Below are 25,771 nucleotides of genomic sequence, written 5' to 3' on the forward strand. Positions count from 1 at the left end.
TTAAATTTTCTACCAGAAACATATGAATATAGTCATGTATAACTATAACTTGTGCACTTATAATTATTACTCAAAATTTTTTTCCATGTATGTATGTAAAGCTTGACAGATTTTTCTGTGCCTCTGTTTACACATCTATAAAATGGGGATGTATAACTTTGCAGTTTCCATTATTCAGAATTGTTGTGAGGATTAAATAAGTGAATGCATATAAATACCTGAAATAGTGCCTGGGACATAGTGAGTTGTTATTATTGTTATTATTATTACATTAACCTAAAAATTATAGTCATTGACTATGGCTAAAAATGACATAGTCAATTCCCAGAAATTTAATGAAATGGATGATGCAAAGACTTGGACACATTCAGAGAGCTGGATATCAGATTTCCATACGGAGAACATTTTAATAATTATTCTTTGAGAAATTCTTTTTCATTGTTATTATTGTTTAGCTCTAAATACATACAGATCAACATGTTTTGGACAGGACATTTGACTTGATTTATAAAAATGTCAGTTCAATGTGATCAACTCTTTGATTATAAACAATGATAATAAACAGTATAGATGCCCAGATTTAACTTAAAATATGACAACTCAAAGGATACTATTATTGCCTTAATTTCTTAGCAATATGCCCAGCTTTCTTTTTTCAACACCTTTTTTAATTGGTAAATTGAAGTTGTAGAATGTTACATTTATAAAGAAGCATAGAAAATGTTCATTTTCAGTACACATATAGCAGTAAGTACTTAGTAAATTCTTGTCCATAAAGCATGACATTATATGGTTATTAATTGTTATAGTCTTTTATTAAGGTATAATTTTAGAATTATTGCTACCTTTTAAAATTGGTTATTAACCTTCATTTCAGTTATAATGCAGACTGTTATTTTATCCAGTTATTATGAAGAGAACGGATTTTGTTCCACTTTACTTCCCAGAAAACAATGGCAAGAAGATGGAATATATGACGGTCACACTTGTTGCTCCTGATCGGCGGACAGGTGAGAGACCTGAAATATCTCAAAAAGAAGGTAAATATTTGCTTATATATTTAGACTTCATAAGATCTTTACTTTGGAGTTTCTGTTTACAGAAACTGTCGGGTGTGTGTGTGTGTGTGTGTGTGTGTGTGTGTGTGTTGTGTGTATTCTTATTATTTAAATGGAAAAGTCTTATTATTCTCCAAAATTTAATTCTGGAGGATATGAAGAGAGGAAAGTTAAGTGTGAAATTGATAGTGTTAGAATTAATCAATATCTGTTTTGAAGCCTGTCTTCCTTAGACTCGTTTTTATTTGTTTCATATTTTAATGAATCACATGCCCATTGCAAAAAAGACTCCACAAGACCAGGTTTGCTAATATATCATCAGTACTTAGAATAGTGTCTGGTATATAATATATGCTCAATAAATATTTTTCAAATGAATTTTCATTCATTAATATAATCATTCATTTCTTCATTCAATGAATTTTTTTGCATGGAAACATTTGTTAAGCATTATGATAGGTATTCATGCAGCATAGATAAAAGAGAGAAATTATGCCTTCAAGTATCTTACTGTGCAGCAAGAGAGATGGCAAGTATACACTTTTGAACAAATTCTATATAAGAATACAAATGAGATGATGAGAGATCAAAGAAGGATACCATTTTTAGTTGGGTTAAGAATAGAAGTGGATTAAATAGAAAAGACTCCTTGATTGGGATAAGTCTGATGGAGAAGGAAGTGGAGGAATGTTCCAGGTGAAGATAAGGCATAGACACGTGGTGGGTGATGGAACAGTAACCAGCAGGATTTAGATGGACTGAGGAGACTGAAGGCAGACAGGCCAACCTCTTGCAAGGGATCTGGGAAAGAAATCAGTGTTCAGACTGCAGCTGTGGCATTAGGGATGGGAATGGAAGAACTTAGCAGAGAGACTTAAGGAGGTAGAATCATCAGGTTTCTTAAATTGTAGGATGAGGGGAGTAAAAAGACACAGATATCAAGATGATTTCTAGGCTTTTGACATGGGAAACTTAGTCAATTATGGTGCCATTCAACAGGATATGAAAGGCAGGTGCAGGGGCCCCAAGATGAGGAGGATAGCTTTGGACAAAATGTTTTCAATACTTGTGAAGAATGAATGAGCCTGCAGATTAGAAAACTGATAGTGTCTGAGTGTATAAAGTCATGAAAGAGTCTGATATGACTGAGTGACTCACACACACACACACACACACACACACACACACACACACACTGTAAGATTTCCTTTTCTTGGGCTCTAAAATCACTGCAGATGGTGACTGCAGCCATGAAATTAGAAGATGATTGCTTCTTGGCAGGAAAGCTATGACAAGCCTAGACAGTGTGTTAAAAAGCAAAGACATTTCTTTGCTGACAAAGGTTCATACAGTGAAGGCTACAGACTTTCCAGTAGTCATGTATAGATGTGAGAATTGGACCAGAAAGAAGGCTGAGTGCCAAAGAACTGATTCTTTCAGACTGTAGTTTTGGAAAAGACTCTTGAGAATCCCTTGGACAGCAAGGAGATCAAACCAGCCAATCCTTAAAGAAATCAGTCCTGAATATTCTTTGGAAGGACTGATGCCAAAGCTGAAACTCCAATACTCTGGCCACCTAATGCGAAGATTGACTCATTGGAAAAACCCTGATGCTGGGAAAGATTGAAGGTAAAATGAGAAGAGGGCAACAGAGGATGAGGTGGTTGGATGGCATCGCTGATTCAATCAATGTGAACTTGAGCAAACTCCAGGAGATGGTGAGGGACAGGGAAGCCTAGTGTGCTGCAGTTCATGGGGTTGTGAAGAGCTGGACGTGACTTGGCAACTGAACAACAAAAGGTATGTAAGTGACAGATGAAACCACGATAGCAGATGACATCACTCATCAACATAACGCAGGGAACACTGCTCAATATTCTATAATAACCTAAATGGGGAAAGAATTTGAGAAAGGATAGATACATGTATATGCATAACTGAATCACGCTGCTGTACACTGGAAACTAATAAAATTTTATTAATCAACTATACTCTAATATAAAATAAACATTAAAAAAGATTATGCAGATGAAGAGAAGGGGCCAAAGACAGATACCGAATACAAATCATTTGAAGATTGCACACACAAGGCTTCCCTGATGGCTCAGCATTGAAGAATCTGCCTGCCAATGGAGGAGACACAGTTTCGATCCTTGATGTGGAAGATTCCACGTAGCAATTAAGCCTGTGCATCACAACTACTGAGCCTGTGCTCTCAAGCCCACGAGCCACAACTACTGAAGCCCGTGTACCTAGAGCCCCTGCTCCACAAGAGAAGCCACTGCAATGAAACCCTGTGCATCACAACTAGAGAATCCTGTGCACCCCTGCTCACTGCAACTAGAGAAAAACCCAGGGAGCAATGAAGACCAAACACTGCCAAAAAAAAAAAAAAAGGAAAAAAGACTGCACACACACACACAAACAACTAGGAAGTGACATCAAGAAAACTATGAGTGTTAACAGGAAAGGAAAGGGAGGATATCCTTTTTCCTCTTATCTCAGATGCAGGATTTTCTAGCGTCACAAAATAAATGGTGGATTGTCTCTCACTCTGATTCCATGCTACTTTTGTGTTTTTATTGTTTATAAGAATTTATGTAATATTAGGATAATCTGTTCTTCTAACTTTTAGGACTTGCTTTTAAAATAGTATGAAACTATTGCTTTCTTTGTGAGAATATTTTAGACTCATTTTCGCTAATGGTTATGGGCAGGTATTAGATTCAAAATATTCACAACTACCGTGACACAAGCTCAACCAACCTGAAAACACAGCAGTCTGCAAACATCTGTTGCATCCTAGTAACTGTGAAACACAAAGAATTTTTCTTCAGGAATAACTTTTGGTAAATTAAATATTTCATTGAATTTGCTCATTTCATCTAAATTTTCAAATAAATTGTAACCCTTCAGCACTCTGTATCCTTCTTTCCTGAGTTATTTCTTACCATTTTCTACTAAACTATAATTCTTCTAAAAACTTGTTTATTTATTATCCACCTTTCCGTCACACCCCACCTTCCCCCGGTCCCCTCCCCGCCGCCCCCCCCCCCCGCCCCGTTGGTAATATTAGCTCCGTAAGAATAGGGATTTTTGTCTTTTTTTTCTTTTTTAACCTGCTTTATTCCCGATGCTTAGAATAGTAGCAGGGCCACATTGTGTGCGCATAAATATTAGCTTAAATGAATAAGGTTTTTATTATCTTTGAATTCTCTACTATTTTTGGTCTTTTTTCCATTCATTATATGATTAATTTCTACCTTCTTTCTTTTTATCCATGTAGTCAGGAATTTCATTACTCTTTTAAAAGAACCAGTTTCGAATGTGTAGATTCTGTTTTATGTTTATTTACTTTCTATTTAATTTTGCTTATCATGTGTTTTTTTGGGTGTTAGTTCTAAAAGGTCTTGTAGGTCTTCATAGAACCACTCAAATTCAGCTTCTTCAGCGTTACTGGTTGGGGCATAGACTTGGAATACTCTGGTATTGAATGGGTTGCCTTGGAAATGTACAGAGATCATTCTGTCATTTTTGAGACTGCATCCAAGTACTGCATTTTGGACTCTTGTTGACCGTGATGGTTCTATTTCTTCTAAGGGATTCCTGCCCGCAGTAGTAGATATAATGGTCATCTGAGTTAAATTTACCCATTCCAGTCCATTTTAGTTCGCTGATTCCTAGAATGTGGACGTTCACTCTTGCCATCTCCTGTTTGACCACTTCCAATTTGCCTTGATTCATGGACCTAACATTCCAGGTTCCTATGCAATATTGCTCTTTACAGCATCGGATCTTGCTTCTATCACCAGTCACATCCACAACTGGGTATTGTTTTTGCTTTGGCTCCATCCCTTCATTCTTTCTGGAGTTCTTTTTCCACTAATCTCCAGTAGCACAATATCCTTTTCATTATAGGGGACTGGAATGCAAAAGTAGGAAGTCAAGAAACACCTGGGGTAGCAGGCAAATTTGGCCTTGGAATACGGAATGAAGCAGGGAAAAGGCTAATAGAGTTTTGCCAAGAAAATGCACTGGCCATAGCAAACACCCTCTTCCAACAACACAAGAGAAGACTTTACACATGGAACCACCAGATGGTCAACACGGAAATCAGATTGATTATATTCTTTGCAACCAAAGATGGAGAAGCTCTATACAGTCAGCAAAAACAAGACTGGGAGCTGACTGTGACTCAGATCATGAGCTCCTTATTGCCAAATTCAGACTTAAATTGAAGAAAGTAGGGAAAACCACTAGACCATTCAGATATGCCTCAAATCCCTTATGATTATATGGTGGAAGTGAGAAATAGATTTAAGGGACTAGATCTGATAGACAGAGTACCTGATGAACTATGGACTGAGGTTTGTGACACTGTACAGGAGACAGGGATCAAGACCATCCCCATGGAAAAGAAATTCAAAAAAGCAAAATGACTGTCTGGGGAGGCCTTACAAATAGCTGTGAAAAGAAGAGAAGTGAAAAGCAAAGGAGAAAAGGCAAGATATAAGCATCTGAATGCAGAGTACCAAAGAACAGCAAGAAGAGATAAGAAAGCCTTCCTCAGTGATCAATGCAAAGAAATAGAGGAAAACAACAGAATGGGAAAGACTAGAGATCTCTTCAAGAAAATTAGAGATACCAAGGGAACATTCCATGCAAAGATGGGCTCGATAAAGAACATAAATTGTATGGACCTAACAGAAGCAGAAGCTATTAAGAAGAGGTGGCAAGAATACACAGAAGAACTGTACAAAAAAGATCTTCATGACCAAGATAATCACGATGGTGTGATCACTCACCTAGAGCCAGACATCCTTGAATGTGAAGTCAAGTGGGCCTTAGGAAGCATCACTACGAACAAAGCTAGTGGAGGTGATGGAATTCCAGTTGAGCTATTTCAAATCCTGAAAGATGATGCTATGAAAGTGTTGCACTCAATATGCCAGCAAATTTGGAAAACTCAGCAGTGGCCACAGGACTGGAAAAGGTCACTTTTCATTCCAATCCCAAAGAAAGGCAATGCCAAAGAATACTCAAACTACCACACAATTGCACTCATTTCACATGCTAGTAAAGTAATGCTCAAAATTCTCCAAGCCAGGCTTCAGGAATATGTGAACCGTGAAATTCCAGATGTTCAAGCTGGTTTTAGAAAAGGCAGAGGAACCAGAGATCAAATTGTCAACATCTGCTGGATCATTGAAAAAGCAAGAGAGTTCCAGAAAAACATCTATTTCTGCTTTATTGGTTATGCCAAAGCCCGTGACTGTGTGGATCACAATCAACTGTGGAAAATTCTGAAAGAGATGGGAATACCAGACCAGCTGACTTGCCTCTTGAGAAATCTATATGCAGATCAGGAAGCAACAGTTAGAACTGGACGTGGAACAACAGCCTGGTTCCAAATAGGAAAAGGAGTACATCAAGGCTGTATATTGTCACCCTGCTTATTTAACTTCGATGCAGAGTGCATCATGAGAAACGCTGGACTGGAAGAAGCACAAGCTGGAATCAAGATTGCCGGGAGAAATATCAATAACCTCAGATATGCAGATGACACCACCCTTATGGCAGAAAGTGAAGAGGAACTAAAAAGCCTCTTGATGAAAGTGAAAGTGGAGAGTGAAAAAGTTGGCTTACTGGCACCCCACCAAAAAAATAAAAGTTGGCTTAAAGCTTAACATTCAGGAAACGAAGATCATGGCATCTGCCCACATCACTTCATGGGAAATACTTGGGGAAACAGTGGAAACAGTGTCAGACTTTATTTTTTTGGGCTCCAAAATCACTGCAGATGGTGACTGCAGCCATGAAATTAAAAGACACTTACTCCTTGGAAGAAAAGTTATGGTCAACCTAGATAGCATATTCAAAAGCAGAGACATTACTTTGTCAACAAAGGTCTGTCTAGTCAAGGCTATGGTTTGTTCAGTGGTCATGCATAAATGTGAGAGTTGGACTGTGAAGAAAGCTGAGTGCTGAAGAATTGATGCTTTTGAACTGTGGTGTTGGAGAAGACTCTTGAGAGTGCCTTGGACTGCAAGGAGATCCAACCAGTCCATTCTAAAGGAGATCAGTCCTGGGTGTTCTTTGGAAGGAATGATGCTAAAGCTGAAAGTCCAATACTTTGGCCACTTGATGTGAAGAACTGACTCATTGGAAAAGACTCTGATGCTGGGAGGGATTGGGGGCAGGAGGAAGAGGAAACAACAGAGGATGAGATGGCTGGATGGCATCCCTGACTCGATGGGCATGAGTCTGAGTGAACTCCGGGAGTTGGTGATGGCCAGGGAGGCCTGGCGTGCTGCGATTCATGGGGTCGCAAAGAGTCAGACACAACTGAGCGACTGAACTAACTGACTGATTGATCATTTACTTTCTTTTTTTCTCCTAGTTTCTTAAATTGAACTCATTTACATATACTCTTTATTACCATTTACCCTTTATTTTTTAACAGAAATATCTTTATCTTAATTTACCATGTATTTTTCCACTTGGAAACAGATATAAGCTCATTTAAGAAAAAACTTACTCTCAATTCCAATATCTGAGGTAAATCACCTTTGTTACTTTGGCATATTTTTCTTTTGCACATTTTTTCCCTTTGCTTGATTAAAAATAGTTCTGTATACAATCTAGAGGCTGATTTTTTTTTTTTTTTTTTTTTTTTTACTTAAAGTGTGATCTCATTACAAATTTCTGCATTATTACCTTTGGACTAGTGTAGAGCTTCTACACTGTATACATAGTGATATTGTGACTAGAGATCTATACACATAATACAGTCATTTAAAAGTGTCCTTCAATGATATAACTAAATATATAAATATTTTAAGTTATTTTTAAAAGAATGTCCTGGTTTCGGGGTCCTTTTACAGTTAAAAAATTTGAAGAATTTAGCTAAGTATGAATTACAATGCTAGAATATTTCCTTTCTTGATGTGGTCAGTTGGAGAAATGCCCTGGACTTTGGAGAATGAAACAAGAGGACAGTAAAAAATTAAAAGCAAAAACAAAAACAATTAGTTGTGTTTTATTTAAAAGTAAAGGTTAAGGGCCTACTGAGATGTGGAACTGCTGATTATATATTTTTGGAGCAGTGCAATGACATCCCTCTTGACTAGGTCTCAGACATTTTCTGGGCCAAACATAGTTACAATCATCTTGGAATTGTCATTATAGTCCTCTACTCCTCCTCTATTTAATAGAAACTTACTACAGGCAAGGTCCTCAGCACATTATAAAAATTAACCCATTAAGTTCTAACAGCTAATCAATGAATTAGAGCCTGTAATTATCTTCATTTTACAAATAAAAAAACAAAGACATAAAGAATTTAAATAACTTGTCTAACCTAATTCACATAAATAAGTGATAGAACCAGGGTTAAACCTGGAAATCTTGGTTCTGGAACCCATGCTCTAAAATGCATACTGAGTCTCTTTGTATCTTGACCAGAGATGTTGCCAGATTTTAAAATCTGGATAAACAAACCTGAGGGTGGGTGGGGTTGTGGGGGTGCAATCTGTGCTCCTGATTGTCTGGGGAACAATGTATCTTCTTTATACCAATACCTCTCACCCTGGTCTCTGTATTTTTTTCCTCTGGGATAATGATTATTCCTGCAATTGTCTCAATATGCTAATTAATGCTGAGGACATTTTTCTTCTATAAAGCATCACAGAATAACAGATTAAAAAGACCTTACAGGAATGCAGGATTTCATTCTCAGCCTCAGATCCAAACAACTCAACAAATACAAAGAATTCCTGAACATGACAGAAAAAAAGGTATGTGCAAGATTTTAAATTTCCATCATGCTCTGAATGTTAGACCATTGAGAATTTTTCATGATCTTTTAAGAAATCATGCTGCTGCTGCTGCTGCTGCTACTAAGTCGCCTCAGTCCTGTAAGACTCTGCGCGACCCCATAGAGGGCAGCCTACGAGGCTCCGCCCTCCCTGGGATTCTCCAGGCAAGAACACTGGAGTGGGTTGCCATTTCCTTCTCTAATGCGTGAAAGTGAAAAGTGAAAGTGAAGTCGCTCAGTCGTGTCGGACTCAGCGACCCCATGGACTGTAGCCCACCAGGCTCCTCCGTCCATGGGATTTTCCAGGCAAGAGTACTGGAGTGGGTTGCCATTGCCGTCTCCGTAGGAAACCATAGAGAACACCAGAACTATTATTGCAGCTAAATTTTAATGTGTCTTCTACAAGAAAAAAAATGCTGTTTAATCCTACTTATTCGAACTATGCAGTGTAGAAGTAATTATCTGGATCACCTTACTGGAGATTTTGAGGGCAGTGTGGAAGAAAGAATGGCTTATTTCTTGCAGAAAGCTCAGGGATTTTCTTTCTTTCTTTTTTTTTTTCTTTTACTTTATTTTACTTTACAATACTGTATTGGTTTTGCCATACATCAACATGAATCCGCCACGGGTGTACATGTGTTCCCCATCCTGAACCCCCCCTCCCACCTCCCTCCGCATACCATCCCTCTGGGTCATCCCAGTGCACCAGCTCCAAGCATCTTGTATCCTGCATCAAACCTAGACTGGCGATTCGTTTCTTATATGATATTATACATGTTTCAATGCCATTCTCCCAGATCATCCCACCCTCTCCCTCTCCCACAGAGTCCAGAAGACTGTTCTATACATCTGTGTCTCTTTTGCTGTCTCGCATACAGATAAGTATTCTAGACTAAACTTGAGAATATTTCTTTTAGAAAAATACCTGTTTTCCTTTAAAATAGTACCTCATTTCAAGTCATCATCATAAGAAGTTGGGGGCAAAGCTCAATGCATTTTGTAGTCAGAACTGGGTTTTAATACATTCCATCAATAATTAACACTGTAACTGTCAACTTAAAAAATGCACAATGTGAGAGTTGCAAGTTAAGTTTTATTTGAGAAAAAATGAGGACAGTAGCCCAGGAGACATCATCTCAGATAACTCTGAAAAATTTCTCCAAAGAGATAGGAAGAAGGTCAGTATACATATGATTTTTGTGAAGGGAGAGTACATGCAATCAGGCACATATTTTCCCAGAAGGTTTCTGCTAATCGCATGAAGATTTTGCTAGTTATGAGGAACAGGCATCACCATGAAGATTTTAGTGCTTTTCTAGATAGGAGGAGATAGAAGAACTGGGCTTACAAAACCAGCTTCTAAAAATATCTGAGTATCTGAAGACCTGTTTTGCCAGTTCTCCCTCCCCACTCCCCACCACCCCCAGCACAGAGTGCCTCATTTCTGCTCTCCACTCTGAACTCCTTTCGGGGAGTGTTGAAAGTCAGCAGCTGCAGCTGTACCAGATTTAATCCTTGTAGAGGTAGATGCCAGCAAGTACCAATTTGTAGCTGACCTAACAGTAGGCCAGTTACCTAATTACCAGTATCTACACCTCGGTTTCCTCATCTGTAAAATAAGAATAGTAACAATCTTAGAGTGATTGTTGGGACTAAATGAGATTATAAAAGCCATTACCACATGATAATCTTTCCATTTTTGAGAGTTATTATTAATTCAATATGCAATTATATGTAAAGAATACTCCAAATAATACTTTCTTCCCCAAACTACATATTTTTCTTGAGGTATGGAAAAGAAGAAATTTCTACCAGGACAATTTCCACATAGTCAACTTCTCAGTTTGTCCCTGAGTGATTCACTCAACTAATTAAAAATATTTTTCAGTAGTATGCCTCTATTTTGAGTCACTGTGCTAAAGGAAGACCAGAGAGAGGACTTCTGTGATAGTTCAGACTAGATGTGACTGTGACTTGCCTGAGCGAAATGAAAGCAGGACATAAGATCAGGGATGCCTTTAAATTTCTACCTGCTTTTTCCTTCAGAGGGCTTTCTAGGACCTAGAGTGTGTTTGCCATTTCTTCCTTTCTCCATTGCCATAGTCTGGAATTTCTCCATTAGCCTGTTTTTCTAAGATTTTTTTTTTTGAGTGTACCATTTTTAAAGTCTTTTATTGAATTTGTTACACTATTTCTTCCATTTTATGTTTTTGTTTGTGTGTGAAGCATGTGGGATCTTAACTCCCTGACTAGGGATCAAACCTGTAGCCCCTGCATTGGAAGGTGAAGTCTTAAACACTGGACCACCAGGGAGTCCTTCCCTTAGCCTCTTTTCTTTTTTAATTAATTTTTTATTGAAGGATAATCGCTTTACAGAATTTTGTTGTTTTCTGTCAAACCTCAACATGAATCAGCCATAGTTACACATATATCCCCTCCCTTTTGAACCTCCCTCCCATCTCCCTCCCCATCCCACCCCTCTAGGTTGATATGGAGCCCCTGTTTGAGTTTCCTGAGCCATACAGCAAATTCCCATTGGCTATCTATTTTACAAATGGTAATGTAAGTTTCCATGTTACTCTCTCCATACATCTCACCCTCTCCTCCCCTCTCCCCATGTCCATAAGACTATTCTCTATGTCTGTATCTCCACTGTTGCCCTATAAATAAATTCTTCAGTTCTATTTTTTTAGATTACATATATATGTGTTAGAATATGGTATATATCTTTCTCTTTCTGACTCACTTCAGTCTATATAATAGGTTCCAAGTTCATCCACCTCATTAGAACTGTCTCAAATCCATTCCTTTTTATGGCTGAGTAATATTCCATTGTGTATATATACCACAACTTCTTTATCCATTCATCTGTCAATGGACATCTAGGTTGCTTCCATGTTCTGGGCTTCCCTTGTAGCTCAGTCAGTAAAGAATCTGCCTGCAGTGCAGGAAACCCAGGTTTGATCCCTGGGTTGGGAAGATCCCCTGGAGAAGGAAATGGCAGCCCACTCCAGTATCCTTGCCTGGAAAATCTCATTGAAAGAGGAGCCTGGTGGACTGCAGTCCATGGGGTTGCAAAGAGTTGGACACGACTGAGCAAACTGCTGTAAATAACACTGCAATGAACATGTGTCTCTTTCAATTTTGGTTTCCTCAGGGTATATGCCTAGGAGTGGGATTGCTGGGTCATATGGTGGTTTTATCCCTAGTTTATTAAGGAATTTCCATGCAGTCTTCCATAGTGGCTGTGTCAATTTACATTCCCATCAACAGTGCAAGAGTGTTCCCTTTTCTCCACACCCTCTTCAGCACTTACTGTTTGTAGACTTCTTGATGAGGGCCATTCTGACCGGTGTGAGGTGATATCTCATTGTAGTTTTGATTTGCATTTCTCTAATAATGAGCAAAGTTTAGCATCTTTTCATGTGTTTGTAAGCCATCTGTATGTCTTCTTTGGAGAAATGTCTGTTTAGGTCTTTTTCCCACTTTTTGATTGGGTTGTTTGTTTTCTGGTATTGAGTTGTATGAGCTACTTGTATATTTGGGAAATTAATCCTTTGTCAGTTATTTCATTTTCTATTATTTTCTCCCATTCTGAGGGTTTTCTTTTCACCTTGCTTATAGTTTCCTTTGCTGTTCAGAAACTTTTAAGTTGAATCAGGTCCCTCTTGTTTACTTTTGTTTTTATTTCTGTTACTCTAGGAGGTGGATTATAGAGGATCTTGCTTTAATTTATGTCATCGAGTGTTCTGCTTATGTTTTCCTCTAAGAGTTTTATAGTTTCCAGTCTCACATTTATATCTTTAATCCATTTTGAGTTTATCTTTCTGTATGGTGTTAGGAAGTGTTCTAATGTCATTCTTTTGCTTATAGCTGTCCAGTTTTCCCAGCACCATTTATTGAAGAAGCTGTCTTTGCCCCATTGCATATTCTTGCTTCCTTTGTAAAAAATAAGGTACCCATATGTAGGGGTTTATTTCTGAGTTTTCTATCTTGTTCCATTGGTTTATATTTCTGTTTTTGTGCCATTATCATACTGTCTTGATGACTGTAGCTTTGTAGTATAACCTGAAGTCAGAAAAGTTGATTCCTCCAGCTCCATTTTTCTTTCTTAAGACTTCTTTGGCTATTTGACATCTTTTGTGTTTCCATATGAATTTTGAAATATTTTGTTCTAGTTCTGTGATAAATGCCATTGGTAATTTGATAGAGATTGCATTGAATCTATAGACTGCATTTGGTAGTATGGTCATTTTCACAATATTGATTCTTCCTACCCAGGAATATGGAATATCTCTCCATCTGTTTATGTTGTCTTTGATTTCTTTCATCAGTGTCTTATAATTTTCTGTGTACAGTTCTTTTGTCTCCTTAGGTAGGTTTTTTCCCTAGATATTTAATTCTTTTTGTTGCAATGGTGAATGGGATTGTTTCCTTAATTGCTCTTTCTGATTTTTCATTGTTAGTATATAGAAATGCAATTGATTTCTTCCCTTAGTCTTTCAGTTGAATCTTGACTAGGTCTTAATTGACTATAGTAATTAGTATTTCTTAGTTCTATGTTTGTTTACTCAGAGACACTCTCTTACTACATCCCTCCTCTGAATACCAACTAGGAAGGGATCTAGTAGTCATCTAAATTTTAAAATCAATATTTTTGGTATTGGTATTTTTCTTTGCTACCCTAGAAGTAATAAGACTTAAGAGGAAGTAGGAAATGGCCACCTACTCCAGTATTCTTGTCTGGAATATTCCATGGGCAGAGGAGCCTGGAGGACTACAGTTCATGGGGTCACAAAGAAATGCCTGAATGCACGTGTGCAGCTCCAAATGAGGGAAATACCATGCATATTGTAAGCAAGACAAGAAAGACCAGATTGGTGATTTTAAAAAAGTAAATATTACTTGGGAAGAATGGGAAAAATTACATCCCTTCCCCTCATTTCCTTTACATCACCAAATAATGTTTAAATTGGGAACACCAATGATTTAAAAACAGAGGCAAATACTTCTAATAGATGGTAAGTGTTTTTTTTTTTTTTTTAAATAAGTGAAATGATACCCCTGTGAACTGAGTGGGTTACAATAGCTACTTCATGACAGTGCTAATTCATTCTTAACCTTTATGCTTTTGTGAGACAAAAACTCAGAGAATATTACCTAGATTGTAACCTTGTGACACTTTATCTTCAGTTTACACATTTTTTTGACAGCGTTCGGAGCATCATCTTCTGGATGTATTGTAGCAGTAATACTAGGAATTATATGTGTCATCCTTTTGGGAATATCAGCTTTTTTTGCTACTAAGTGTAAGTATTCTACAGAAACTTCATTCCTTTTTTTTTTAAATTTATGTTTTTATTGGAGGATAATTGCTTTACAGAATTTTGTTGTTTTCTGTCAAACCTCAACATGAATCAGCCATAGGTATAATACATATATCCCCTCCCTTTTGAACCTCCCTCCCATCTCCCTCCCGAATCCCTCCCCCAACCCCCCCCCCACTCCAAGTTGATATAGAGACTCTGTTTGAATTTCTTAGACATTCAGCAAATTCCCATTGGCTATCTATTTTACATATGGTAATGTAAGTTTCCGTGTTAGTCTCTCCATACATCTCACCCTCTGCTCCCCTCTCCCCGTGTCCACAAGTCTATTCTCTATGACTATTTCTCCATTGCTGCCCTGTAAGTAAACTCTTCAGTACCATTTTTCTAGATTCTGTATAGGTGTGTTAGAATAGGTTAATATGATATTTATCTCTCTCTTTCTGACTTACTTCACTCTGTGTAATAAGTTCTAGGTTCATCCACCTCAGGACTGACTCAAATCCTTCCTTTTTATGGCTGAGTAATATTCCACTGTGTATATGTACCACAACTCCTTTGTCCATTCATCTGTCGGTGGACGTCTAGTTTTCTTCCATCTTCTAGCTATTGTAAATAGTGCTGCAGTGAACAGTGGGGTACATGTGTGTATTTCAGTTTTGGTTTCCTCAGGGTATATGCCTAGAGGTAAGACTGCTGGGTCATATGGTGGTTTTATTCCTAGTTTTTTTTTTTAAGGAATCTCCATACCATCTTCCATAGTGATTGTATCAATTTACATTCCCACCAACAATGCAAGAGGGTTCCCTTTCCTCCGCACATTCTCCAGCATTTATTGTTTGTAGACGTTTTGATGGCAGCCATTCTGACTGGTGTGAGGTGATATTCCATTGTGGGTTTGATTTGCATTTCTCTAATAATGACTGATAAGAAAGCCTTCTTCAGTGATCAATGCAAATAAATAGAGGAAAAGAACAGAATGGGAAAGACTAGAGATCTCTTCAAGAAAATTAGAGATACCAAGGGAATATTTCATGCAAAGATGGGCTTGATAAAGGACAGATATGGTATGGACCTAACAGAAACAGAAGATATTAAGAAGAGGCGGCAAGAATACATGGAAGAACTGTACAAAAAAGATCTTCATGACCCGGATAATCACAATGGTGTGATCACTCATCTAGAGCCAGACATTCTGGAATGTGAAGTCAAGTGGGCCTTAGAAAAGATCACTACAGACAAAGCTAGTGGAGGTGATGGAATTCCAGTTGAGCTATTTCAAATCCTGAAAGATGATGCTGTGAAAGTGCTGCACTCAATATGCCAGCAAATTTGGAAAACTCAGCAGTGGCCACAGGACTGGAAAAGGTCACTTTTCATTCCAATTCCAAAGGAAGGCAATGCCAAAGAATGCTCAAACTACCACACAATTGCACTCATCTCACACACTAGTAAAGTAATTCTCAAAATTCTCCAAGCCAGACTTCAGGAATACGTGAACTGTGAACTTCCAGATGTTCAAGCTGGTTTGAGAAAAGGCAGAGGAACCAGAAATCAAATTGTCAACATCCGCTGGATCATTGAAAAAGCAAGAGAGTTCCAGAAAAACATCTATTTCTGCTTTATTGACTATGCCAAAGCCTTTGACTGTGTGGATCACAATCAACTGTGGAAAATTCTGAAAGAGATGGGGATACCAGACCGCCTGACCTGCCTCTTGAGAAATCTGTATGCAGGTCAGGAAGCAACAGTTAGAACTGGACATGGAACAACAGACTGGTTCCAAATAGGAAAAGGAGTACGTCAAGGCTGTATATTGTCACCCTGCTTACTTAACTTATATGCAGAGTACATCATGAGAAACGCTGGGCTGGAAGAAGCACAAGCTGCAATCAAGATTGCTGGGAGAAATATCAATAACCTCAGATGTGCAGATGACACCACCCTTATGGCAGAAAGTGAAGAGGAGCTAAAAAGGCTCTTGATGAAAGTCAAAGAGGAGAGTGAAAAAGTTGACTTAAAGCTCAACATTCAGAAAACGAAGATCATGGCATCTGGTCCCATCACTTCATGGGAAATAGGTGGAGAAACAGTGGAAACAGTGTCAGCCTTTATTTTTGAGGGCTCCAAAATCACTGCAGATGGTGATTGCAACCATGAATTTAAAAGACGCTTACTCCTTGGAAGAAAAGTTATGATCAATCTAGATAGCATATTCAAAAGCAGAGACATTACTTTGCCGACTAAGGTCCGTCTAGTCAAGGCTATGGTTTTTCCTGTGGTCATGTATGGATGTGAGAGTTGGACTGTGAAGAAGGCTGAGTGCTGAAGAATTGATGCTTTTGAACTGTGGTGTTGGAGAAGACTCTTGAGAGTCCCTTGGACTGCAAGGAGATCCAACCAGTCCATTCTAAAGGAGATCAACCCTGGGATTTCTTTGGAAGGAATAATGCTAAACCTGAAACTCTAGTACTTTGGCCACCTCATGAGAAGAGTTGACTCATTGGAAAAGACTTTGATGCTGGTAGGGATTGGGGGCAGGAGGAGAAGGGGATGACCAAGGATGAGATGGCTGGATGGCATCACTGAGTCGATGGACGTGAATCTGAGTGAACTCCAAGAGTTGGTGATGGACAGGGAGGCCTGGCGCGCTGCAATTCATGGGGTCACAAAGAGTAGAACATGACTGAGCGACTGAAATGAATAATGAGTGATGTTGAGCATATTTTCATGTGTTTGTTAGCCATCTGTATGTCTTCTTTGGAGAAATGTCTGTTTAGGTCTTTTTTTCACTTTTTGATTGGGTTGAGAAACTTCATTGTTTATGTTCAATTTTATCTAAACATTTTGTCTTTTCCTAAAAGGAGAGTCAAGGTTAAGACTAATGAGATAATCACACTCTGACATCAGAAACATTCTTATTTCCAGATATTTCTCCGGACTTGAGAAAAAAATATTCATGAATCCAAAGAAGAAAGTCTTTTTAAAGATTAAATTTGTTTTAGTTTTTAATTTTTTTATATGAAATATAATTGATGTTCAATATTGTGTTAGTTTCAGGTGATATTTGCATGGCTTCCCAGGTCGCGCTTGTGTTAAAGAACCCGCCTGCCAATGCAGGAAACAAAAGAGACAAGGGTTCAATCCTTGGGTCAGGAAGATCCCCTGGAGGAGGAAATGGCAACCCTCTCCAGTATTCTTGCCTGGAGAATCCCATGGACCGAGGAGCCTGGCATGCCGATGGGGTCACAAAGAGTCAGACACAATTGAGTGACTAAACAGCAACACAACCTTTTTAGATTGCTGTTTAGTCTTATGAAGGGGACTAAAGTCAGGAATGAATTATGTTGACATTTGATGATTTCACTCTTTCATATTGTTTCTAAAACGTGAGAAACAAAATTGAAATTATGGGAGAAGATTTTAAATTTTTTTCTTATTTTTAATGTTATATATATATTTTCTACATTTTGAAAATGAAAATTATAGTGTAACAAGTTTATATTTTACCTTTTAAACTAACTGTCTTCTGCTGATAATTTTCAGATTTTCAAAATTCTTTTAATTATCAGAATATGTTGAATAATGCCACACAGAAATATGATCAGAATATGTTGGATAATGACACGCAGGAATATGAGAAAGCTAGGACTCCTGTGAAAAATAAATGCTTTTCAAAGGATTGGTTAAACTCAGGTATGTAGTAACATATAAGCACTCATAATTAAAAACTGGTATAATGAATTATTGCCAGGCAATCTCCATTTTATTATTAAACTCATGATCTATGAAAGTGAAGTATGGTAGAGATATTTTTCATTCAAGAAGATACAATTTCTTGCCACATGGTCTGCCTGCATCTTTGAACTGTAGATAATCAAAATTTAGTAGTTTCTGTTTATTGGTCTGTCAGTTAACTGACTTTGCAAATAAGAAGTGAAATAATTTTTGAGTTTCTTTCAGAGTCATATCAATCAGCAAAGGAAATCTTTCAGTGCATTTAATTTACATAGCATGCATAAGATATAGTATAATTACTTAGTAGTTTCCTGCTTCTTTATAAGACAATATTTTCCACTGATCCTTTGTGAAATGACACTGTCTTATGTCACTTCCCAGGTGGCTCAGTGGTAAAGAATCCACCTGCCAATGCAGGAGATGCAGGTTCAATTGTTGCATTGGGAAGATCTGGAGAAGGAAACGGTCACCCTTCCCAGTATTCTTGCCTGGGAAATCCCATGGATAGAGGAGCCTGGCAGGCTCCTTGGGGTTGCATGGGATTGCAAAAACAGTCGGGTAAGGCTTAAGGGACCAAATAGCAACAACTGTCCTACATATCACTTTGCTAACTCAAGTCCCTTGAAACATATCCCAACTCCTGACTTGGTCATATGGGTAAAATTTACCTTGCAAGCAATCCCATCCTATCTCTCAAAGTCATGGATAACCTGAAAATTCAGAGAGCTTCCCTGAGGTTTCTCCAGGCCAACAGTCAATTCAATTAGACTCTTACCTATATCCATGTACTAGTTTTGATAAGCACTCTGGTGGGACTTTATCCTTCTGTCTGTTTTGCTTATCATCAGCAACTAGTTGCTTAAAATATTCTTGCTAGAATATAATTTAATTACTTTGGTTTTGTCTTCTATGAAAATACTTTAAAGATGCTTTTTTAGTAACTATATCTTTTTGTTCTTACATTTTTCAGATAGTAAAATTTGATGGGTAGGAGAAAGGAGAAATGGATTATTTTCTTTCTTTAAACTAATAATTGCTGTTGTTGTGGTTTAGTCACTAACTCGTGTCCAACTGTTTGTAACCTTATAGACTGTAGCCCACCAGGTTCCTCTGTCCATGGGATTTCCCAGGCAAGAATACTGGAGTGGGTGACCATTTCCTCATCCAGGGGAATCTTCTTGACACAGGGATCAAACCCGTGTCTCTTTTGTCTCTGCATTGGCATGCATATACTTTACCATTGACCCACCAGGGAAGCCGAAACTAACAATCACTGTACTTTGATGAAGCGAGAGAGTTCCTGGAGGAAAGCATTGTTAGTATTGATACAAAAATTAAATATCAAAAGCAATACAGTTTTTGCCCTCTTAAATATTTCCTACTCTTGCATTCATGTCCTGGTGCCCATGGCATCCTGGAGAAAACTTTGCAGAAAAAGAAAAGTCACTCTTTCCCTCTCGATGACAGATAGATACGTTATTTTGCATTTTAAGTTAGCAGTGATGTCCTCAGAGCTCATGGAAAGTAATAAGACCTGTAGAGCTGGGGAGGATGTCTGGAGCAAAACTTTCTGGGAAGAGCATTCAATTCAGTTCAGTTCAGTTCAGTCCAGTTCAGTCGCTCAGTCGTGTCCAGCTCCTTGTGACCCCATGAATTACAGCACGCCAGGCCTGCCTGTCCATCACCAACTCCCGGAGTTCACCCAAACTCATGTCCATTGAGTTGGTGATGCCATCCAGCCATCTCATCCTCTGTCGTCCCCTTCTCCTCCTGCCCCCCATCCCTCCCAGCATCAGAGTCTTTTCCAATGAGTCAACTCTTCACATGAAGTGGCCAAAGTATTAGAGTTTCAGCTTTAGCACCAGTCCTTCTAAAGAACACTCAGGACTGGACTGGTTGGATCTCCTTGCAGTCCAAGGGACTCTCAAGAGTCTTCTCCAACACCACAGTTCAAAAGCACCAATTCTTTGGTTCTCAGCTTAAAAACTTTTTTTTTTTTTTAAGAAAAGTCCAGAGAAGAATACAAAAACAAATGGTTTTGCTGTGAAGAGAAATGCTACTATTTTTCTAACATAGATAAAACCTTTGACGAGAGTCGGAAATTCTGCACCAACCAGGGCTCCCATCTGTTGAAGATAGAAGATGAGGATGAACAGGTAATGAGTTCTGAAGCTGGAAATTTTTCCCATATTTTTTTGTATGCAAGGAGAAAATTGCTAAAAAGTTTTAAAGAACGTCTGAAAATCATGTGTTTGTTAAATGACAATGACTTGTCTTTTCAACTCAAATAGAAAACTTTGTAGTAAATAAAAAGAATCCCTTGTTGGGAATTACAGCATCTCAGTTTTAGTTTTGTCTCAGAAAAAACATTAAGCTCTGGTAATGATGCTCTGTATCTGCTCTAGAAGCAAACTGAGGTTTCTGAACTAAAAGGCATTTCTCATGAAACCATCATGGGAGTTGCCCTTTTTTCATGTTGCTCTGTTTTGAAGTCCTTTAATAATAATGGATCTTTTAATATGTTGATATTTTTGGCACATATTGGAGTGGGTTCAGTTCAGTTCAGTCGCTCAGTCGTGTCCAACTCTTTGTGACCCTATGAATCGCAGCATACCAGGCCTCCCTGTCCATCACCAACTCATGGAGTTCACTCAGATTCACATCCATCACATCAGTGATGCCATCCAGCCATCTCATCCTCTGTTGTCCCCTTCTCCTGCCCCCAATCCCTCCCAGCATCAGAGTCTTTCCCAATGAATCAACTCTTTGCATGAGGTGGCCAAAGTACTGGAGTTTCAGCTTTAGCATCATTCCTTCCAAAGAAATCCCAGGGCTGATCTCCTTCAGAATGGACTGGTTGGATCTTCTTGCAGTCCAAGGGACTCTCAAGAGTCTTCTCCAACACCACAGTTCAAAAGTATAAATTCTTCGGCACTCAGACTTCTTCACAGTCCCACGCTCACATCCATACATGACCACTGGAAAAACCATAGCCTTGACTAGACGGACCTTAGTCTCGGCAAAGTAATGTCTCTGCTTTTGAATATGCTGTCTAGGTTGGTCATAACTTTTCTTCCAAGGAATAAGTGTCTTTTAATTTCATGGCTGCAGTCACCATCTGCAGTGATTTTGGAGCCCCCCCAAAATAAAGTCTGACACTGTTTCCACTGGTAGCCCTTTGTTTCTCCAGGGGATCTTCCCAACCCAGGGATCAAACCCACATCTTTTGTGTTTCCTTCCACCAGGGAAGTGGAAGGAATGATTAGGCAATAATAAGTAGTCCTAATTGAAAATATAAAGAAAAAGATTTTGGTAAAAATCAAATTATAATTATTTGTGTTCACATTATTTTCTTTTATTTTGTATAAAGGTTTAGCCAATTAACACACAATGTGTGGCAGTTTCAGGTGAACAGCAAAGGGACTCAGCCAAATATACACATATATCCACTCTCCCCCAGACCTCTCTCATTCAGGCTGCTATATAACATTGAGCAGAGTTCCATGTTCTAGGTCCTTCTTGGTTATCCATTTTAAATTTGGCAGTGTGTGTTCACATTATTTTCATCTTTTATTGTTATAAAAAAGACTGGGGATTAAATTACATGTAGGGTTCTTCCTTCGCAGAACTTTGTTCAGTCTTTGGTGTCTTATTTTTATTGGATTGGATTATCTCGAAAAGGAAGTGTCAGCCCCTGGATGTGGGAAGATGGTTCCTTGATACAATATAAACTGTAAGTATCCAAAACACTTGAAAGCTTCAGTTTACTTGTTAACTATGGAAATGAATGGCAGAGATAAGTTTCATTAAGCAAGATTTTCTGACCTCAAGAGCAATTCTAAGACTAATTTTAATTTTGTAAAATATCCTTGGCATTAGAAAAAACACTGCTGACTTCCATGCTTCTGAACTTGTATTCATGCGGTTTCCTCAACCAGTAACACTTTCAGTTAAAATTTATTTTCTCTTTGAAGTCATTCTTGATCTCCTGCTTTGAAATTAGTTCCCCTTTTATGCTCCTAATTAGCATTTTGTTTTCTTTTACCATCTCACATCCAATCTAGAATATTCTGTCTCTCATCTTTTGTTAATCAGCAGCACACAATGCATAATATTTGATGGTTGCTTAACAACTTAAAAATTATCAATACGGATATTAATGAATTTTCTAGACATAAATAGAGGGTAGCTGGAAATGTACAGTTTCAGTGACTAGTTGCTGTTCTTGTTGTTTTAGTAGCTAGGTTGTTGTGACTTTGGAATCCTATAGCTGTGACTCTGTAGCCCGCCAGGCTCCTCTGTCTGTGGGATTTCCCAGGCAAGAATACTGGAGTGGCTTGCCATTTCCCCTTCCAGGGAATCTACCCCATCCAGGTATCAAATCAGTGTCTCCTGCATTGGCAGGAAGATTCTTTACCGCTTAATCACCAGGGAAGCCTTCAATGACTAGTTCCAAGGTCTAAATCAAATATCTTCACTGTTTATCTAGGTTTCCTCACTGTCTAGCAAAGCCCATTTTATATTACAAATAATACACCATTAAGAAACAATCTGAAAATGAATTGGATTGGACTCAGTGTACTATGTTTTCCCCCATTTTTCATGGTGTAGTTTTCTATGATAATTTTTAAGATTATATACATTCCCCCACCACAGATACTATTAATAAATAAACTAAAAAAGTCTTAACAACTATTAATGGCAGAGATGGACTGAGGACTAGGTCACCTACTTCTGAATTTGCTCCTTTTTACACTACACTGGTATTTAGAGTGCTTTTTTATTTGCTGTAATAATGATCTGTTCCAAATTTGCAGTTAATCACATGAGATACACTCTTTTATATTTCTGCACATTTGCATATACTATATCCTTTATCTGGACTCTCTGTAGTTTCACTCTTCATCTGGTTGGATCCTAATCATTAATTTAGTTTATTTTTAGTTGCTTGATAGCTCAGTCAGTAGAGAATCTGCCTGCAATGCAGGAGACCAGGGTTTGATTCCCGGGTCAGGAAGATGCCCTGGAGAAGGAAATGGCAACCCACTCCAGTATTCTTGCCTGGAAAATCCTGTGGAAACAGGACCCTAGCGGGCTACAGTTCATGGGGTCAGAAGAGTTGAACAAGACTTATCTACTAAACCACCACCACTATAGTTCCTTTATGATGCTGTGTTAGTTTCTAATGTGCAGAGAATTCAATCAGCTATATATATACATAAATCTCACATAAACACAAATTCCCTCCTTTTTGGATTTCTTTTCCACAGAACATTGAGTAGGGTTCCCTGTGTAATACAGGAGGTTCCTATTAGTTACCTATTTTATACATAGTAGGAAGAGTGTATATATGTTACTCCTAACCTCCCAATTCATCCCACCCAGCTCCCTTTCCCCTTTGGTGTCCATATGTTTGTTCTCTATGTCTGTGTCTCTATTTCTACCTTGTAAATAAGATCATACTTACCAATGTTTTCAGATTCCATATATGTGTGTTTTTTAATGTACAATATATGTGTTTTTTCTTTATGACTTTCTCCATTCTGTATGACAGTCTCTAGGTCTATTCATGTCTCTGCAAATGACCCAATTTCATTCTTTTTTATAGCTGAGTAATATTCTATGGTATATATGTACTATATCTTGTTTATCCATTCCTCTGTTGATGGACATTTAGGTTATTTCCACATCCTGTCTATTGTAAATAATGCTGCACTGAACATTGGGTGCATGCATCTTTTTGAATTATGGTTTTCTCTGGGTCACTAATTTATGAGATAATTATACCATCTATTTATTTGTGCATGTATTGATTTAATCATTCATAAACTATGCATCACATTCTATGTAGGGGCTCTGCACTAAGTGGTATGTCTTCCTTAAGAGTCAGCTCAAATCTTCCCACATCAAAACTGTGTTCTCTGGCAAACTCTTTCCCCCTTGTCTGAGTTAGAAGCCACTCTTCTGTGCCAAATAAATGCATCTTTCCCCCTCTTTGTGTAAACTTCTTGAGGACAGAAATAGATTTACTCTGTATCTGCATCCCAGAATCTTGGTAATATGATAATATTTTAGAAATGTTTGTTAAGTGAATAAACAGAGAGATAGCTAAACATATAACTCCCTCCTTGTCAATAATAGTATGTCTACTGGAAATATGATTTATGTCTGAATATTAGACTCAATTTTTGTTTTTCTCCTCTTCAACAGAAATCTGTGGAATTCAAAAATAAACAACAACTGTGCATATGTCACAGGAACCAAAGTAGCCGCCACAGTGTGCACCAGGCAGTATTTCTTTATTTGTGAGAAGAATTATACTAGTGTTGATCTCAAACTCTCAGAAGATAAATGAAGTTGTCGACATTCTGGTGCATCCACCTGTCACCTGCAAGATGCAAGTAAATGTTGTGTTCCTGACACTGGTCTGTTATTAAGTTAATTGCATATGTAAGATAGCTTGTAAATTTGATGTAGATAACTTTAAACGTTGGAACTTCATCTGCATGGGGAAGGGGTTGACAAGCACCTTCTTTGACTTGATTTCAGGTGGAATTAATTTTGATGGAAAGATGAAGGTTTAATTCAGAAACTATTAGTGATATTCTTTTCCACTCTATTTTGGTTGGATTTTCCTGCAACATATGGTATCCCTCATATATATTGTGAAGAAATAGTCCATATACAGAGCTATTTTTTAACTGATGTTCAGGAAATCAAAGTGAAACATGATATGACTATGTACATTCATTTTTTTTTTTTGAGAAGTATATTTGTACTTTCAGAGAGGATGAGTCATTTCTGCACTTCCGCTTTATCACTTTTAAAATTCAAGATTTTCACAATTAATGTAAGAATTCATAGTTGAAAAATCAAAAAAATATAAAAAAATAGAAGCACATTGAATAAAAACTGATTCCATAGTCCTTTCTCCTAATTTTTTGCCTTTCCAGTTACACTGTTAACATTTGGATTGTATCCAGTTTTGGCTAGCGTTTTGCTGTAGATAGTGTTACATGAAACTTTATTACATAAACATCTCTGTGAATGTATTTGAATATTCTATAAAGTAGAAATAGAGAAGAGAAACTTCCATGGCAAATAGTATGCATCTTCTAAATCCTCAAGTATAGATACTTTCTGCAAAAGCTGTTAATTAGTAGCCACATATACAATACATGTATCAGTTCAGTTCAGTTCAGTCACTCAGTCGTGTCTGACTCTTTGTGACCCCATGAATCACAGCACGCCAGGCCTCCCTGTCCATCGCTAACTCCCGGAGTTCACTCAGATACATGTATACGTTTCTTCAAACCCTTACTAATATATTATATTATCAATTTTTAATAGACACAAATGTTCTTTTATTGTTTTAACTAATACTTCCAACATTACCTGTGAGACAGAGCACCTGTTCTGTTACTTATTTGTCAATTATTCCATGCTTGGCTATTTTACTTTTTTTATTCATTGTTTTTCTATTTGTTTGTCTTCCTTCTTTTCTTTGCTGATTATAGAAAGTAATTATAGATTACGATTACTGATTATAGAAAGTACTGATTATGTCTTTTTGTATTTTCACTCAGTGTATTTTTATTACCTTTCAACTTAGTTTTTCATGATTTTTATCTTATGTATAATACATAAGACAATATTTTTCTTTTTTTATTAATTTAACTAATTTATTTTACTTTACAATATTGTATTGGTTTTGCCATACATTGACTTGAATCCACCATGAATGTACATGTGTTCCCCATCCTGAACCCTCCTCCCACCTTCCTCCCCATCCCATCCCTCTGAGTCATCAAGTGCACCAGCCCCGAGCACCC

At 37.8% G+C, this 25,771-nt stretch overlaps 1 protein-coding gene across 1 annotated transcript; it reads left to right on the top strand.

The window, feature by feature from the left end:
• LOC108636137 (C-type lectin domain family 7 member A-like) lies at window positions 954–24,863 on the top strand. The gene is made up of 7 exons (XM_018049110.1): window positions 954–1,040; window positions 8,741–8,854; window positions 14,088–14,183; window positions 17,748–17,897; window positions 19,944–20,095; window positions 21,566–21,672; window positions 24,150–24,863. The coding sequence occupies exons 1-7, from the start codon at window positions 965–967 to the stop codon at window positions 24,292–24,294; spliced, it is 840 nt and encodes a 279-aa protein (XP_017904599.1). The 5' UTR covers window positions 954–964; the 3' UTR covers window positions 24,295–24,863.

This window comes from Capra hircus, chromosome 5 (assembly GCF_001704415.2).
Source record: "Capra hircus breed San Clemente chromosome 5, ASM170441v1, whole genome shotgun sequence".
In the NCBI taxonomy this organism is placed as follows: Eukaryota; Metazoa; Chordata; class Mammalia; order Artiodactyla; family Bovidae; genus Capra; species Capra hircus.

Coding starts and splice junctions, on each gene's coding strand:
- LOC108636137 (XM_018049110.1), top strand. CDS start 965: ATGGAATATATGACGGTCACACTTGTTGCTCCTGATCGGCGGACAGGT. Junction 8,855..14,087: donor TGAACATGACAGAAAAAAAG/GTATGTGCAAGA, acceptor TTTTTTTGACAG/CGTTCGGAGCATCATCTTCT. Junction 21,673..24,149: donor TCCTTGATACAATATAAACT/GTAAGTATCCAA, acceptor CCTCTTCAACAG/AAATCTGTGGAATTCAAAAA.